At 38.3% G+C, this 19,079-nt stretch overlaps 1 protein-coding gene across 2 annotated transcripts; it reads right to left on the bottom strand.

Moving 5' to 3' along the window:
- Positions 1–977: 977 nt before the first annotated feature.
- Positions 978–18,744, bottom strand: yif1b (Yip1 interacting factor homolog B (S. cerevisiae)). Of its 2 annotated transcripts, none has more exons than XM_053501006.1 (8): positions 18,559–18,744; positions 15,589–15,809; positions 15,294–15,398; positions 14,100–14,178; positions 13,282–13,339; positions 10,755–10,910; positions 4,039–4,132; positions 978–1,908 (listed from the first exon to the last, which is right to left on the bottom strand). In XM_053501006.1, exons 1-8 carry the CDS (start codon positions 18,599–18,601, stop codon positions 1,753–1,755), a joined length of 912 nt encoding a protein of 303 aa, XP_053356981.1. In that variant the 5' UTR covers positions 18,602–18,744; the 3' UTR covers positions 978–1,752. The 2 variants fall into 2 exon arrangements, with proteins under 2 accessions (XP_053356981.1, XP_053356982.1); XM_053501007.1 differs by having other exon boundaries at positions 18,568–18,744.
- Positions 18,745–19,079: the final 335 nt, after the last annotated feature.

Genomic DNA, 19,079 nt, shown 5'->3' with positions numbered 1-19,079 from the left:
AGGTGTCAGACTGTTAATCGGAACACGTGTTCAAATCTCAGCACCACCAAGCTGCTCCTGTTCAGCCCAATTGATTAAGGATCTCAACTGCTTAGCTGTATAATGAGATGTAATGCATGTTTCTCTGGATTAGGGCATCTGCCAAATACTATAAATGTGTATAAGTGAGTATAAAATTACACTAGCTAAATTAATCAATGAACAGTATTGCATATGTTACTATGCAAAGCTCATGAACAAAAGATTATGATGGCAACAGGTATTACAACAGGACAAGTAAACTGTAGAGGGATAAAATATATGATACATCTTTAATATGCCCGTCTGGTCCAATCCCACAGAAAAGCCAATGCAGCATGTCATTGAAAAAAAAATCAATACTGGCCACGATAAAAAAGGTAACAGAATACCCAGTGCACAGTGAAAGCTGTCAACCGGGCCTCCCAACTTCCCAGATCCCAATCAAGTTGAGCACCCACACGATGTGCCAGACAAAAGTCCAATCCATGGAGGCCCCATCCCGCAGCCCACAGCACCTAAAGGCTACCAATGTCCTCCTGCCAGACAGCACAGCACAATATCAGAGGCCTTGCAGAGCAATGCCCCAAGGGGCGAGAGCCACCCTAGTGGCACAAAAGGAATTCAAAATTTAATGGTTTTAATTGGATTAAATATTATGTTGATCTAAATGTATTATGCTTATTCCCTGTTTAATATCTCATCCCCCCAAAACATCAACACAACAGTTTATCTCAAAAATCATGTGCAAAGTCATAATTGTCCAAGCATATTTTCTATTCACTTCTATTAGCCTTTCCCGTAATCCTGTTCTAATTTGATGAATGGTGAATCTTGACTTAACCTTTACCAATGTGGAGGCATGTTGGAAGCATTAGACGCATTAGATTAGATTAGTTGGCGGCCATGAACGCAGCTATGAGAACAAGAGATTCTTTGCATTCTGCATTTCAAGGAAAGATATTTATTGTTGTGTGGGACAAAATCTGTGGCTGACAGAAATGTCAAAGTGTAGAAAGGCGTCCTCATACAGCACTGCTTTAACATCTTGTTTTAATATTTGTTTTCGAGAGGTAAACTGTGGATATTGAGCAAGACATGTATTTTTCATGTAATCTGTTATACTGGTTTGTTCACATTGTTTTTAAGAAATCTTTTTGCAAGTTTTCAGGATTATTCAAAAAATAAATGCTCCTAAGACCATACCATTTCATGAAGTACAAGAAAAAATGATTGATTTAGACTTGGAAAGAACGTCATTTAAAGCATTTTACAGTCATTACACACTTATATTTTGCCTTTTTTTTAATCAGTAGCAGAGAAAAATGCTTATACATGACCAATGGGGACAGTCAATTGCAGGCATTTGGTGTTAACAGTTACCTGGCTGTTAGAATAAACTGTGCAAACTGTCTCAAATATACATTTTCAGTCTGTATTTCAAGTGTTCACATTGTTTAAAAAAAAATTAAATCAAATAAATGCACTCCACATGATACAAAAAAATAAAAAATAAAAAGCGGGTCCTTCCTAAATATACACGTATGAAGTAACTGACATATTGCAGCTACTGTTGTAATGTGATCCTTCACAATGATTGTTCATTTGTTGGCATCTGTGCAAATGGACTCTCCTCGCTTCTCCTTGAGTCTCGTTTGAGGGGACTGAACGAGTGGTTCAATCATGGCTGTAGTGGTAGTGTCCTTCATCACTTGCACCATGTAAATGCACTTTTTACTTAATCAAATGGAAGGTTAGCCAGTACATAAACACAGGTTGTGCTGCAGCTATGGCCATGGTTAAGTACATGCGCAGCTGATTCTTGGCTCCTCGGACCAGAACTCCCTCTGCAGCCGCCTCGGACAGAATCTTCAACCTCAGTGTTCGGATCTGCAGCACACACAGACAAGAAATCATAAACCATGATTCAGTGGAGCACAAGGATGTGCATTTACGCCCAAAACATATGTTGTACTACTGTAATAATACAATATAACTATATTGTGGAAAATTACCTCAAGTGTGACAAAATGCAGTACTCGTATGAAAATTATTTTATTTTTTAAATAAGAATATAAAAGTGTGGCTAGTTTAAAGCAAATTTATCAGTCCTTAGGAACTCTCTTGCCTTTAACCATGACAAACTAGCATCATACCCTCAGGTCTGAAAAATTAGCAAAAAGGCAATAAGTTAGACAGTTATGCACTGGTCAGCTTTCGTAGTTGTGGTTGACAATTGTGGTTGGTTTTTACCTCATAGATACAAGAAGTTGCCTTTCCTGTGTTGTGAAACACAACACTTGTAAATAGCTTTGTTATGATTACTCTCACAGCTAAAGCAGTAACTTTGAACATGCATGTCAAAAAATAGGTGTTCAGTGCCCTCTGTGGTCTACAGAATGGCATGTGCTTTTTTTTTTTTTTTGGACTACTCTACAAAAATACAAAAGGCGTTAAAGTCAAACCAGGACAAGTCCGTTGTAAACAAAGGCGTAAAACTGGTTGACATTTAAAGAAGACTTCAAGCACAATACGGTGTTGCGACTCTTAGCCACAGTAGAACATTAGAATATTTCAAAAACAAGACACTAAGTTCATGAATGAGTCAACTGCAGTCTGTCCCATTAAGATTCAATGAGTAGAATGCCTATTCCTTGAAAAACGAAGATAGCTGCTTGTTTGGACCTCGCTCCAAGCCATTTCCACATGTTTGGGCCATTAAATGAGTTCCCCGGAGGCCAGCGTTGAAACAGCAGTCCGATCATGGCTCCAGGATACTACTGAAACTCTGGGTTAAGTGCGTTAGTGTATAGAGAAATAAAAGTAGTTTTTACTCTCATAGCTGTGTTCTGATATTCTGCAAAGTCAAAAGTTCCAGTTTGACATAAATGCCCCTTGTAGCTTTTGTAGAAATAGTACCTGGAGGAAACCCACCAAGCAGGGGGAGAACATGCAAACTCCATGCACACGTACCTGCCGGGAATCGAACCGGACCCTGGAGGTGCAAGGTGACAGTGCTAACCACTACACCACTAATCAGTTAACTGCCATCTTTATTTAAAGGGAAAATTATGCAACCTTAAGGTCTGCTTGCTGTTCTGTTTGTATTACCTGTCTTAACAGATAATCATCAAGACCTTGAACATTACCTGTTGACCACTTTATTTATGGCCTAGATTATAGAATTATATAGAACCTTATGTAACATCTATTATTGAAAATGCATAAAACTTTGAATACACAGGGGTGACCAAAAGTGAGCCAAAACTGAAATTCACTGTTTTAATATTATTATTATTATTATTTGGTTGTTTAAAGCATGATTAAAAAAAATGATAATACATACATAATTTTATGCAATGAAATTGCTATACAGCAAACAATATATAATATGAAGTCCTTTATTTTTTAAAACCTGCTGGACCTGGTTAAGCACAGAGTCAAAAAGACATCTGCAGTACTCTGATGTCACTCGCTCAATCCATGCCTGCTTGATTTCTTCCTGAAGACCATGTATAGAAGATGGTTTCGTAACTGCTACTGCTTTCTTTACCAGTTCTGTAGAATTGCCTACTAAGTCTAGATCTGGAGATGACCCAGGCCATGGATCCTAAATATTATTGTCACATGGGCAAATTTTTTACTAGTGTTTGGTTAATTAGCACAACCCTTGCGCCAGATAGGCTATAGCTTATTAGTAAAAATCACCTTTTTTTGCATAGCAAGAACTACAATCCATGGCATATTTGGTTTAAATAATGTTGGCCACCACTGTTTTGGAACCTGTCAAGTTCCAAATCAAACTAGTTAACTTGAAGCCTTTGGTGTAATTATAAATGTAAATAATTTTGCACCAGGGTAAACCAAAAACAACAGAGATGAGGAAAATTAAAAACTAAGTTAAATAGTAACATAGAACTTTTCATACCCAACACCATCAATAATTAATGCATACAATAAAAGTAACAAATTCTGACCGCATCAGCAAATGCAATGAAATTAATATTACTTGTCACTCACCATAAAAACAAAAATAGAAGCACAGCACCAGAACAGTGAAAGATAATATCCTGTCTTTCCAAACAGGAGCCCAGCTAACACTCCTACTATCATCCTGTGGAAAAAAGATAAGATGAGATATTAACACGGCAAACACTTCCAGGTGCAACAATATTAATAGCCTTAGGGAGATTTCCCTAAGAGATTAGATTAGTTATTCTCAACAGGCGCAGTAGCTCCGCTAGCACGGTACAAAATTCCCAGTGGCAACGATGGCATTTTGTCGTCATGCCTTGAGTAGTTGCTGCAATGCCATATTAATTTCAGAATTCAATGAGGCAATAATTTCCCATTTCTTTTACGTATGGTGCATTTTTTGTCCTTTTTCAAAAAATAAAATGTCATTGAAGTTATCAAAATATATTTGGATAGCGGCAAGTAAAATCAACAACCAATAAGTGACAGTGTGTAATACTTTAAGCCATACCCTACTGGTTGGCAGTGAGAGGAACCACTATACTCATGTCATACATTACAGAAAATATGCAGCTATAACCATTACATAACGATTCAATCAAATCCAGGACTTAACCTGTCACAATGCATTACTATCACTTTATAGAGTACATACACTTGCTCAGGTGACGTGCATCATATGTACATAGGCGAAGGTCTATGTATACGGCCATGAAATTTGCACAATGCCGACTGCAAAATGCACGACGACGACCGGAAGACATGAGGTCATAAGTTTTGCTTATATTTTTTATTTAAAATCCATATTTTTATGTAATGATCTGCTTTATACAACGTAATAAAAGCGTCTTCCTGGTCTTAGGTGCGATTCCCAAGTTGCCTTTGTGCCTAAAAATACCTTAGTGTCCCTGCTATTCGTAGGACAGTCAAAGCAGTTACTGCAGTAGTTTCATGCCTTGGAGCATGAAATTCATACTAGCCAAGGAAGGTGCTAAAGAAATAGGTGTGTTAAGTGGTTTTATCTGAATGCAGGCAGTGAATGCCTTGATACTATGCCGAGGGAAATAATGGCGCGGGCGAAACAAAAGTGGCATCAATATGTCAGATTGTCTTTGTTACCTTATCCACAAACAAGCAGTTCCCAATGTCATTGAAGCCACAAAGCCTTCATGGCTTAAAAACATACACTGATCAGACATTACACTACAATGTAAAACATTATGCCCAGTATTGTGTAGGGCAGGTCTGTCCCTCACGCCATTATTCCACAAAACCTTTGATGAAGAGCCTTTTTTGTCATTGTAGTGATACAACAAAATTAGTTTGGTAGCTCTCAGAAAGCAACAGCAATAAGAAAATGTAAGAATAAACAAAAGATAATTGCACTAAAATATTCTAAATATAACAATATATATATAAATAAATAAATATGAAAAGGAAATTGGATAATAAATAATAATACAGTCCTGGCTGTAAAGTGTTTGGTGCATTAGTAGCAACACAGCTTGGTTTGTTATATCCGCTTCCCCAGCAGCTGTGTGTGTGTGTGTGTATCGGGTGTTCCTCATTCTCTTAGCATGTGTCCTGGTTATCCTGTATCTTTTGCCCGATGGGAAGAGCACAAACATTCTGTGTCCTGGATGGGCGGAATCCTTGGTTGCTAGCTCTCTTGCGTGGATGGCTAGCATAAATTATGTTAAGGTTGCTATAAAAGTAAAATAAGTATAATGATGAAGCTGAAGTAATTCAGAGACACGATCAGAGTATGACATCACAGTATACATCACCTCACAGTCACTAATGGAGCAAAGGTACAGATTCAACATACAAGCACCATCTGTGACAGAGAATCACCACCTCACAGTCTCTACTATGATGTAACTAGGGCCAGGGGTAGCTCAGTGGTTAAGGCATTGGACTACGGTTCGGAAGATCCCAGGTTCAAACACCACAACCATCAAGTTGCCACTGTAGGCCCTTTGAGCAAGGCCCTGAACCCTCAACTGCTCAGATGTGTAATGAGATAAAAATGGAAGTCGCTCTGGATAAGAGCGTCTGCCAAATGCCATCATTATACTTATTTTAGCTTTACAGCAACCTCAACGTAATTTATGCTAGCCGTCCACGCAAGAGAGCTAGCAACCAAGGATTCAGCCCGTCCAGGACACAGACTGTTTGTGCTCTTTCCATCGGGCAAAAGATACAGGATAACCAGGACACATGCAAAGAGAATGAGGAACACCAGATACACACACACAGCTGCTTAGAAGCGAATATAACAAACCAAGCTGCTTGCCCCCTTTCACTGTGTTGCTACTAATGCACCAAACACTTTACAGCCAGGACTGTATTATTATCATTATCAGTAGTAGTAGTAAATGTAACTATGATGTAACAGCATAGGGTCTGTGTATATAAACCATGCGTGTAAGAGCCTGCAGTCAGTAACATGTGGGACAGGGAAGCGCATCGGCGGCTGGTCATCTCAGGGACACTGATGGTATGATAATACTGCTCTTTACTTATACAAAGGACTGATCACTTGAATCTTAGTTACTTGATATTTGATGTAATTACTATCATGCTCATTACAAGAGATGTGTTGTGTTTCAATGTATTTACAAAGAATGTAATATGATGTCAATTCCATGTTTGCTAAACGATTTATGGAATAGTACGTGTTAAGCTTCGTTAAATACATTTTATTTAACTAATATTTATTAGATGTAATGATTGAACTATTATTTATTAGAAGAAATTATTTACCTATAATTCATTAGAAATGGTGATGTACCTTTTTTTTTTTCGTTTAAGGTTATCGATCACTTGCTTGATTCAACTTTGAACAATTGTTGTGTAACCTGCAAAGCTGTCACAAGAATTAAAAAGTGATTCCAGAGTTGATCCTCATGTCCCCTGTAGTTGGCTAATGGCTTTTTTCGAGTTTGAAGCTGATGTGAAAATTCCCAGATAACTCGACAGTTGGTTCCCACAATCCTCTGGGCAGTCTTAACTATTCATGCCAGGTCTCTCCGGTTCTCTGAAGTGCAGCTAGTGTACCACACTAAGCGCTGAGATGGTACTTTGGCCTTCTTAAGCTTTCTCAGGAAGCAAAGCCTCTGCTAGCTTTCTTCACTAAGAAGCAAGTGTTAATGGTCCATGTTAAGTCCTTTGTAATGTGCAAACCTACAAATTTGAGTAGTCCACAAAAATCTACTTTGTTTTTGTTCAGAACCAGGTCACTATCCACACACCACTCATCCAGATGTTGCACCTCCTCTCTGTAGTTCGTCTCATTGTTTTTTTTTACATCAGTCCCACTATTGTGTTGTCGTCAGCAAACTTCATTATGGTGTTAGAGGAGTGGATAAGTTTGCAGTTGTGTGTGAATAGGGTAATAAGGGCCGGACTAAGGACACAACCCTGCGGTGTTCCTGTATTCATGGTGAGAATGGATGATGTGTGATTGCCCACCCTGACATTCTATGGTCTGTTTATGAGAAATCCATGAACAGAGTATGGAGGTTAGACCCAGGTTGCTCAGCTTGTTCACCAGTTTGCGGGGGATCTTTTGGGTGCCTTGGATTGCAGGGTGGCGCCTCCGTGGTTTGGTCTTGTTTGTCTGAGGCATTCCATGGGTGCTCAATTGGACTGTGATTGAGTTTGGAGGCTGCGTCAGCGGTCTTGGTTTCTTTGCCTGCTGGACCCAATGTGGGCTGTGTATTCTGGTCCCTTTCTATCGTGGCCAGTGTTGACTTTTTTTTTTTTTTAATTGAGCTGCATTGGCTTTTCTGTAAGATCGAATCAGATGGGCTGGCTTTTGATCAAAAAGACCAGAGGTGATTGGTTATATTGCTTATTGGTTTCAGGCTGTAAAAAAAAAAAGATGTAAAGCTTGAACGAACCAACTTGACAAAGGGGCAGTATCTTCCTACAATATCTCCTTGTTACTCAAAAAAATGTGTTACCATTTCCAAGAGGAGACACTGGTGCTTCTAGTGATAAATGAGACAGTATGTACAGTCATGGAAAGAAATTGCCCAATGTAATGATGCTGTGGCACAGAGGGATAAAAGACATGAGTTCAGGTCATGTGCCACACTTTGTAATCATCCTTTCAGCTTTTGTCCTTTCAGCATTTCAGCACTTTTCAACCGAGAACAGAGATGACAATGTCTTGTTGACAGCTTATGCCTACAAAAGTGCCTGAGAAAATTTTGTTTGAGAAGGACCTCACAATGATTACACAAAGGCAGACCATTTTCAATGCACTGGATAAGTATCCGCAAGAGAGGTCTATCCATGCCAAAGGTGTTCCCGCCATGGTTTGCAGGGATCAATGCTTTGCTGAAAGTGTGGATGCAATATATTACTACTGTCAAGTAGGTAAAACTTCAGTCCTCTACTCCACCAGTCCCAGAATGTTGTGGTCGAAGCAGTTACCAGCTCTTCAGGCAGCTGTGTGGTGAAACTAATGAAATTGTGAGCACCTGGGAATCCACACTGGTCTCACTCATCTTCCTTGGGGATAACGACTTAGAAATTCATCTCAGAGAGAACTATTTGTCCTGCCGGTGTGACACATTTTATCTTGCGGACATTTTTTAAAAGACAAATCAGGTGATTCCTTAAGCTCCAGGGAAAAAGGAAAAATAGTGTAACCCTGGTCCACTCCTGGCCCACCATCAGGGTTTCCCGATCAAGATTGACCTGTATGAAGAAACTGTATGCTGGTGTCAGTTTACCCACATTCCAATAGAGGGGTGGAACAATGACTTAGTAGTTAGCATTGTCACCTTGCACCTCCAGATGAATCACCTCGGGTTTCCTCTCACAATCCAAAGACATGCAGATTTGGCTAACGGGAGTTCCCAAATTGCCCTGAATGTGTGAATGAGCGTTTGAGTGTGTATTTATATGTGTGCCATGAATTGGGACCCTGTCCAGGGTATACGCCACCTTATGCCTTAAGTCTCCTGGGATAGGGTCCAGGACCCCTTGACCATGTATACAGGAATAAGCGAGAAGTGAGTGTCTTAATAATTAGCCATTATGTTTATATGTTCACTGTATCAGAATGAAAAATATGCATTGTCTGCACTTGCTTTCGAGTGTGCTTTACATCGAGCACTTCAATATTATTAGAGCTGACATGGAGATTCAGTTCTATAACATTTCAAAATCAGGAGGAAATCACTGACTGCACTATTCTTTTAATGTGTTTCAAAAGCAATTTGCTATCCAGGAGCATCTCACTGACTTACAAAATTGCAAAGAGGGACAGGCTACACCTGGCACATCTGGTTGGCTAGTGTGCAATGTGGTCTCTGCACAGTTTGTTTTCCTATATTATGGAAAGCTTCTGCTTCTTGCTTTTCACTTCTCACTTTGAACAGGGATTCAGACAACAGACAAGTATGTGCTTTACATGCAGTCAAAGCACAGAAGCAAGCTACCTTCTGACTCAGGCCCAAGTTACATCCCTCCGTCCACCTATAAAGAAATTACGAGCAAATCACCAAGCACAGGGCTCTCACAGATATACATACACACTGAAGACTAGCCTCTGTGCATTATTAATGCAGCATTTACGAAAGCATTTTTTTCATAGAAGGAACACACATGATGTATGTGTGTGTGCAGGGGAGGTGCTTGGATAGCAGTACTTTGCGTTTAAACAGAAGTTTAGGCTTCAGCTCTTCAATAAGCAGTTTACTCTCAGACTCGTGATGAATCCATGTCTCGTCACCAGTAATGATTTTCCTTAAGAATTTTTCACCTTCCTTATTGGTCGAAAATTTGTTTGCAGATGTCCAAACACTTCTGTTCATCCTCTTCCGTGAGTTTTTTTAGCACCCGGTACCACAAAAAAAACACTGCACGCCCTGTTCTTTCGTGCAAATCAAAATTGGGTCATCCATTTTTACTCGTACTGCAGATACAAATGAACTGATGTCCACACCTGCACAGCCGTGACTGGGAAGACAGTAGTCTTAAAAGGAAAGTGCTGATAAGACAGCTTAGCTGACAGAAGTGTTAATATAACCGGAAATTGGATAATTGCACCCAGATAGTTACATAATATAATACATTTTACACAACTTAAGATGAAAAAATTAAGCCACTTCAAATGATTTATAATTTACATCCTCAATGTTACCTAGAATTAACTTTATGATAGCATCAATGGAAATTAGTCCTTGAGTCATCTGTACTATACAGTATATACAAATATGTGTTGTCTCCAAAACTTTACCACTATATTAAGAGATGAACCTGGAAACTGGTAAGTGGGGAAAAATAAATAATAAAAACTTGTTTTTTTAAGAGTCTGCAATGAAACCAGGGTGGGCATTATCGTCTTTTTGGCGGGTTGGGACAGTCAACATCCACTAATCTCATGGGAATATAAAAAAATATATATGTCAACAACTAACAAATCATAACAAGTGTCACTAAGAAACATACGCAGTACTCAGTGTTTCATGGTTGAGTTCCCCATGTTAGAATGAAGAAGCGTAAAAATGTTTAATGTTTGGGCATATCGGAACCTATATTAATATAGATAAAGAATAGTATAATTCTTTCCTTATTATGGTTCTAATTATTGGTTCTAGCATTAGGACATTTCTCCGTTTCATTTTTTCTTTTGAATAGCTCATTACGATTTTTTTTTTTTTTATCTGCGTTCAAACCAGTGTCAGAAAACAGTGTCAAGAAATAGAGATCATTTTATTCAGGCTTTAAATCAGCCACCTTACCCAACATATTTGTACCCGGAAAAGGCCACCAGATCGATAGTGGTGAGGTCTGTGTTCACTGTGACCAGGTAAAGGCTGAGAAGAACGGCAAGAACTTCAATAATCAGCCACACCAGGGCTGAACTAGCTTGCATCCCCAAGATCTCAGGAGAAAACCTAAATATAGACAAATATACAAAGTATTACACGACAAAATTATGATACACTCTGGATTACAAAATAAATCAGCTTCACGGCTTAAAGGAAACAACAAACTTTGCATCAGAACACCCGGTCATTGATTTTGATATATATATATTTTTTTAATTCTGAAGGGAGGTTCAAGTTAAACCTTGTGGAATTTTTTTTTTATTTCTCGTGAATGATGTAAAAAATAAATAAATAACAAATAAACAAATGCCATTTACAGAAGACTTTAAACGCATTATGGTGATGAGAAAAACATTTGGTGATGAGTAAAACTGGTGCAACTGGTGAATGGTGCAAATGTTTAAAAAAAAAACATACATCTTTGAATAGTGATTACAGCTTTAAGAAAATATTTAACATGGTGTCTGACAGAGAGCTGTAGAAAGAGGGCATGCTCAAGCTGTAAACTCTTTAAACAGAGTGGTTACTCCGATGCCCTGAAAGAGGAGCAAATTTTGACCTACAGTGGGGCAAAAAAAGTATTTAGTCAGCCACCAATTGTGCAAGTTCTCCCACTTAAAGGGATGAGAGAGGCCTGTAATTTTCATCATAGGTATACCTCAACTATGCGAGACAAAATAACAATAAGAAAAAAATCCAGAAAATCACATTGTAGGATTTTTAAAGAATTTACTTGCAAATTATGGTGAAAAATAAGTATTTGGTCAACAACAAAATTTCATCTTAATACTTTCTTATATTATATACCCTTTGTTGGAAATGACAGAGGTCAAATGTTTTCTGTAAGTCTTCACAAGGTTTTCACACACTGTTGCTGGTATTTTGACCCATTCCTCCACACGGATCTCCTCTAGAGCAGTGATGTTTTGGAGCTGTCGCTTGGCAACACAGACTTTTAACTCCCTCCAAAGATTTTTTATTGGGTTGAGATCTGAAGACTGGCTAGGACACTCCAGGACCTTGAAATGCTTCCTACGAAGCCACTCCTCTGTTGCCCGGGCAGTGTGTTTGGGATCATTGTCATGCTGAAAGACCCAGCCACGTTTCATCTTTATTGCCCTTGCTGATGGAAGGAGGTTTTCATTCAAAATCTCACGATACATGGCCCCTTTAATTATTTCCTTTACACAGATCAGTCATCCAGGTCCCTTGGCAGAAAAACAGCCCCAAAGCATAATGTTTTCAACCCTATGCTTCACAGTAGGTATGGTGTTCTTTGGATGCAACTCAGCATTCTTTCTCCTCCAAACACCAAGTTCTACTTTGGTTTCATCGGACCATATGACATTCTCCCAATCCTCTCCTGGATCATCCAAATAGTCTTTAGCAAACTTCAGACGGGCCTGGACATGTACTGGCTTAAGCAGGGGGGACACGTCTGACACTGCTGATGGTAGCCTTTGTTACTTTGGTCCCAGATCTCTGCGGGTCATTCACTAGGTCCCCCGTGTGGTTCTGGGATTTTTGCTCACACACTTGTTATCATTTTGACCCCACGGGGTGAGATCTTGCATGGAGCCCCAGATCGAGGGAGATTATCAGTGGTCTTGTGTGTCTTCCATTTATATAATAATTGCTCCCACAGTTGATTTCTTCACACCAAGCTACTTACGTATGGCAGATTCAGTCTTCCCAGCCTGGGGCAGGTCTACAATTTTGTTTCTTCTGTCCTTTGACAGCTCTTTGGTCTTGGCCATAGTGGAGTTCGGAGTGTGACTGTTTGAAGTTGTGGACAGGTGTCTTTTATACTAATAAGTTCAAACAGATGCCATTAATACAGGTAACGAGGGGAGGACAGAGGAGCCTTTTAAAGAAGAAGTTACAGACAGGTCTGTGAGAGACAAAAATCTTGCTTGTTTGTAGGTGACCAAATACCTATTAAATACTTTATTATTAAAAACTTAACCATAATATACCAATTAATTCATTAAAAATCCTACAATATGATTTTCTGGATTATTTTCTCATTTTGTCTCTCATATTTGAGGTATACCTATGATGAAAATTACAGACCTCTCATCTTTTTAAGTGGGAGAACTTGCACAATTTGTGGCTGACTAAATACTTTTTTGCCCAACTGTACTGTATACTGTGGATTACAACAAATTCAACGTCACATACATACACAGTACGATATGCAGTGAAATGTTTATAACATGAGGACATTGTGAAAATGCAGTGGGCAGACAGCAAGTCTCAGTAATAATATGAAACCTCTGGAGCAGAGAGTTATCGGCATTGCACAAGGGGTGCACCAGTGGCAGCTTAGATATGATTGGGCTTCAAATCCTAACCTAATATTTAGTAACACAGAGCCACCACTGCCCTAATGCATGCAGATCAGTCATAAAAGTGTAGACGTAAAAACCACTCTTACCGGTTCTGTGTGCCAAGTGCCAGGCCTGCAACCAGGATATATGTAATAAAAGCCATTGCTGAAATAAAAAGAGAATACACAATCAAATTGCAGAATTCGCAGTCTATACATTTACATGCAATTCAATAACTGGGCAATATACTGATCTAGTAGTCAATCCAAACCACTAGTCAGATTATTTAATTGAAAGCAACAAAACAAAAAAGCAGAGTGACTGATCAATTACTGCTCCACATCAGGTAAGGATGGCAACAGTGGATTTTAACCCCCTCTTCCTCTGACTGGATGATCGGTTTACAATAATTCAACGAGTTTCCTATGAGAATGATCAGCAAAAAGGCCCATTATTTGATTGTTTAACTCCCTATAGACACTATCCTACAAGGTGGGAGTGTCAAAAAACACAAAAGGCAACCTCAGAATCAGGTCAACTGACTAGTCATTTTTGCAGTCATTTGAGCAATTATGTACTGCTAGGCAATTTTTATCTCTAGGAAGCTTGCAGAGTGGTTCAGTCTACATGTACTGCACATAAAAAATTTTTAAACAAAGATGGGGAAGAAAAAAAGTGGATTTTTAGCAGTTTAAGGTGCACAAATGTACAATCTAATTGATTGATAAACGGCATTCTGTACATCATGATTAAAAAAAAAAAAAAACATGCTGATTACACCTATACTAACTATACTTATATAAAAATATATCTTAATCATTTCTCCCTTTTAAAGCCTCAGATTCTTATTAAAATGTAAGAATGGCTGGTTCTTTGGACGCGAAATATAAAGAAATTATTTGCACAGTGTATATAAATAACTTACAGGGAATATACAGGTCCGGAGCATTGACATCAAAGCGTGGCGCTACTGGAGTATCCTGTTGGTAACTCACCTCCCAGTTCTGTAAGTAAACTCCATTTAAATACCAATTTTACAAATCTTAATGTGTCCATCATTGGTTAGTCATCAAAGTTGTTAACATACCTGAATGACATGTTAATATAGTCATGGCCAAAATTGTTGACACCCGTAAATTTTTCCAAAAAAGCAAGTATTTCTTACAAAAAGTACTGCTTTAATACATGTTTTGCTATACACATATTTATTTCCTTTGTGTCTATTGGAACAAATCTTAAATCTTAAAATTGCTGTTGAGAAAAGTCGCCCTTCCAATATGAGAGACCTGAGCGGTTTGCAAAGGAAGAGTGGTCCAAAGTTCTGGGTGAGAAGTGTAAGAATGGTTATAGGAAGCGACTGATTTCAGTTATTTTTTCCAAAGGGTGTGCAACCAAATATTAAGATAAGGGTGCCAATAATTTTGTCCAGCCCATTTTTGGAGTTGGTCAAAATTAGCTTTTTTTTTTTTTTTTTCGTTCCAATGCACACAAAGAGAATAAACATGTTTATAGCAAACGTGTTAATACTTTTCTGCGAGAAATACTTGATTTTCTGGAAAATTTTCAAGGGTGCCAACAATTTTGGCCACGACTGTTAATCTAATAAATACCTAAAAAATTTTGTCTTAATTTTAAAAAATACATTCTGTTATTATGGTAATATGAATGTGACTTAAATGTACATCCAGATTACTGTGAGTTCAGAAATAAAAAGTTTAAATGGATCAGATAAAATATTATGATGGTACGTACTAAAAACATTCGTAAAATTAAATCTGCACTGTATAATTTGGAAACCCTTTTACTCTGGATGGAGGTCTTTAGATATAAAATTGTCTTCCTTTTTTTTGGTTTGTCTATAAAATCATTGCATTATTTCCCTACGCAAATCATACAGACAATGTTAGTTCACCATGCACTCTTTAAACAACATATTCAGATTTGCATTTACACAAGCATAAAAAAGGCAAATAAGCGGCAAACTAGGTGCTGATGTGACCACAGAGTTCATCTCACTTCCTCTGAGAGTTTCTGACTACTAATGACTTTCTCTGCCTTGTGACACGTGCAAGGATGTGGAAACTTAAATAGCATATAAAAATATCATATATAGTCATACCTCATGCATATAGGGGAATACCAGCAGGCCAAGTTTCTTGCCCACATAAACGGTGTCCACTGCAAAATAGTACTTCAGTTTGGTGATGGGGATAAAACGGTCCAGCTGTGAATTTAGACAGAGTTTAAATGTCAAACAATCTGAGAAATGAATTATATCAAGTCTTTTAAACCCTAGTGACTTAAACAGAATAATGCATTTTGAAAATTTGTGAATAAATGCAGTAAAACATGTCAATGCATCTTGATGAAATTGATGTTAATCAATGTGGTGTTACTTTGTCACGAGCACATACATTTTTATCCATCATTTGTTTTCCCTGGCTTGCAAGGCTGCTCCCATAGGCCATAGCGAGATTAGACATAGGCTCTGATAAAATGGCCTGTCCTGCGTAGTCCATCCCTGCTTTGTCCACGCTGCCAGGACCAGAGTTGTGTTGCCCAGCGCTGGTGTCGTCAAAAAGCTGACGGGGTTCAATAGAGTCTGCGCCAGGACCCCTCATCCTCGACCTGGCTTCTGAAAAACAAACCGAAATCTCGAATTGAGAGAATCCCAAATGACTCATTCCCCTGGGTATGAATCATAATAGATTCTACAAGCTTCAATCTGGAACACAGCATCAGTCATCCAATGCACATAGGTTTGTGTTAATATAAATTTGAATACCTGACAAGAAAACCTGAGCAGAAAGCAGATACACTTTATGGCCAAAAATTTGTCTCTGTTCAATTAAAGGAATGCCTTGGGCACTGACGTGGAGCTCACTTTGCTTCAATGGGTATTTATTTATCCCAAGTGAAAGACTAAGTTTATTTATTTATTTATAGAGAATTTATAAATGCATTTTCTATAAATGAATTTTCTTTTTTAATTTATAAGATAAAAATTGGGAGAATTCAAGTCAAGCTGGGAATAACAAAACACATAAGAGTAAAAACTACCTTTATTTCTCTGCCACACTAATGTAATTATTACAGCTTTTCACTGTGCTTGGATACCATCAAGGTAAAGGGTTTTTATCGCACGCTGGAGGCATGATTGGACTGCCTGCTTCATGTCTAAAATGCTGGCCTCCCAGGATCTCCTTTAATGGGATGACCATGTGGAAATCGAAATTCCCACAGTGTTTCAGCAAGTTGGTAAAAAGTTATCCGTCGATTTTCAAGGATCAGTCGTTCCACTCTCTGGATGTTTGCAGAAACTTAGCCCTGAGCCACCGAGGCCTGAACCAACATTCACGGACAAACTGCCTTCTTTAATAATGTTTGCACCATTCAAATGCAAATGTATTACTGAAGCTAAGAGTCTAATCTCCCTACTGTTCATTTCAATTTATCCAGTACAAACCTGTTTAATTACACATGTTCAGTTCAGTTGGGTAGGTGTTGAAAAAAGTTCAAGGTCTTATAATTGTAAGAAAATTGGAAAAATGTAATGTAAAAATATAAAAATCGATTTGGGATATTTATAAAACTGTGATACATACAGAATCACAATTTTCATTGAATCAGCACCATGATCAGGTTTAATGATATCATTACAGATGGTGACGGGTGATTCCCATCCCTAGTGCCCCAGGCCTCCTGACCTATTACCAGTGCCTGCCTCACTAATGATTGTGTGTGTGTGTGTGTGTGAGAGAGAGAGAGAGAGTGAGATCAGTTTAAATGATAACTTCACTTGATCACTGAAAGCCCAAATGATCACTGAAAGCCCAGTATTGCTATAATATCCATGTTTATAATGAGTGTATGTAAACTTTTAACCACAACTGTAAATCACTGCAATAGGTAATAACAGATTTTATTCATGTGTATAAGCTGTTAATTCATAAAAAAATATATCTTTGCTTTGGAGCCAGAAGTACCATCATTGCAAAACCTCCTGACCAATCAGAATCAACATATCAGCAGCTGTGCAGTATAAGGCGAATAAATACACCGATTAGCCATAACATCATGACCACCTGAAATATTGTAATGTTTAAAAATAGTTATGCCGCTCGTGCCCTGACATCTTTCTACTGGAACCAGCATTATCCTTTTCCTCAATTTGATATGCACTAACACTTCTATTACTTTGTGTATGTCCTGACCGTTGCAGCCTGGGAACATCTCACAAAAGCTGCAGTTTTTGAATTTCTCCAAAGAGAGTAAAAACTGCTTAGTCATCATCTAGCCATCACAATTTGGCCCTTCTCACAGTATCTACACTTTTCAATATCTCGTTACAATGGCAGCTGAAAGTGCGTGCGATATGCCGTATACCAAGCAGCATGTGTTGGAAGCAGGATATATAGGCAGGCATAAGGACTTGAGTGATTTTGAAAAGGGCCAGACTGTGATTGTTAGAGCCATAAGGAACCAAGTCATTTCTAATATTTTTCTACAGTATTATTTGTATTAAGAATGGCTGTTATTGTTATTTGATATATTTTACATATTCTGTTAATTTTTTTAACAGAATATGTAAAACAGTGAAGGCTGGCCCGCTGTAATCCGATCCGTGAGAAGTGCTAGTGTAACTTAAATTGAGGAAAAGGTTCATTATTGCTGCTTCAAATAGAAAGGCGTCAGAACACAAAGTGCATCACTGATTTAGCGGCTAAGAGGGGACCTACTTAATATTAGGCAGCTGTTCATAATGTTATTGCTGATACAGAAACACAGCTCAACAAGTCACATTTTACGGAGATTGTTCTTTTTATTTGCAAAATTATTTGTTGCTCAAACAGAAAGCAAATGGTGAACGAATGAACAAATGAATGAGCTAACGCTAATCTACATACCGGTAGCGTGCTACAAGTAACATATCAGGCGTTAGCTCCTCTAAATACCGAGTTGTAATAAACATTTAGGACAATCATGTTGTTAATACAAGATGTGTTTAGTTATAGTGTTAGTTAACAAGCTAAAAGATTGAATAAGATACTTGTGGTTCTCTGTGCGTAAGCTAAAAATTGGCCGAATAACAAAAAGCTTCCTGCTGTACATCTAGTGGCCTGAGTATAAGGGCTTCATGGGAACGGATGAGAGCGCCCTTACAGGGAAGAGAGAAAGATTTGGGATGTAACCCGTAACCAATCAGGCTTTCTGGCCTACCATTACATTCCATCAGCTGGGTTAAACATAACTATTACTCAATGTATATAATAAATATGTGTGGTGATTTTACTGACGCTGCATTTTTAAGATTCGCTAGGTATTAGCTATTAGCAAGAGCAAAAAATGTTTAAAGAAATCACAACACAAACAGCAGGACGTACGTAACTTACGCTGTCTGAATCCACTCTGATTCGTGTAATCCATTATTCCAGAAAATAAATATAAATATACTAACTTTCTTCGCTATTAATAACCGTTAAAAACACTATTTTTCATAAAGTGACTTTGTAAGAGATTACTTTCGTATTCATCTCCAAAAATACCGGCTACGTCTCCTCCCAACCCGAGTGACGTAATCCGTACCCACACGACGCACGTTGACGTAGCCAATAATAGCGCAAAGAATCACCAAAAAGTCGTTCCGTAGAAAAACCGTAACCAATAAACACGCACGATCCTGAACGACACGGCTAACGGTAAAGGCGGGACCAAAAAGGGTAGCGCATGCCTATAATGAGTTGCAAAAGATACGTTAAAGGAGGCGCCATCTTAGAGAGGTCAGCTTTGCAAATCTTAATAAGGTCTGATAATGCAGGGCATGTAAAATAAATTTAAATACTGGAAATGTAAGATAAAACTGTAAAGTTCAATGGAGCTTCATCTGTTTTACTATAGTTTAACT

Source organism: Clarias gariepinus, chromosome 7, assembly GCF_024256425.1.
Source record: "Clarias gariepinus isolate MV-2021 ecotype Netherlands chromosome 7, CGAR_prim_01v2, whole genome shotgun sequence".
NCBI classification, from domain to species: domain Eukaryota; kingdom Metazoa; phylum Chordata; class Actinopteri; order Siluriformes; family Clariidae; genus Clarias; species Clarias gariepinus.
The sequence above is the reverse complement of the archived record's forward strand: the minus strand, read 5'-3'. Positions and strand labels throughout refer to the sequence as shown.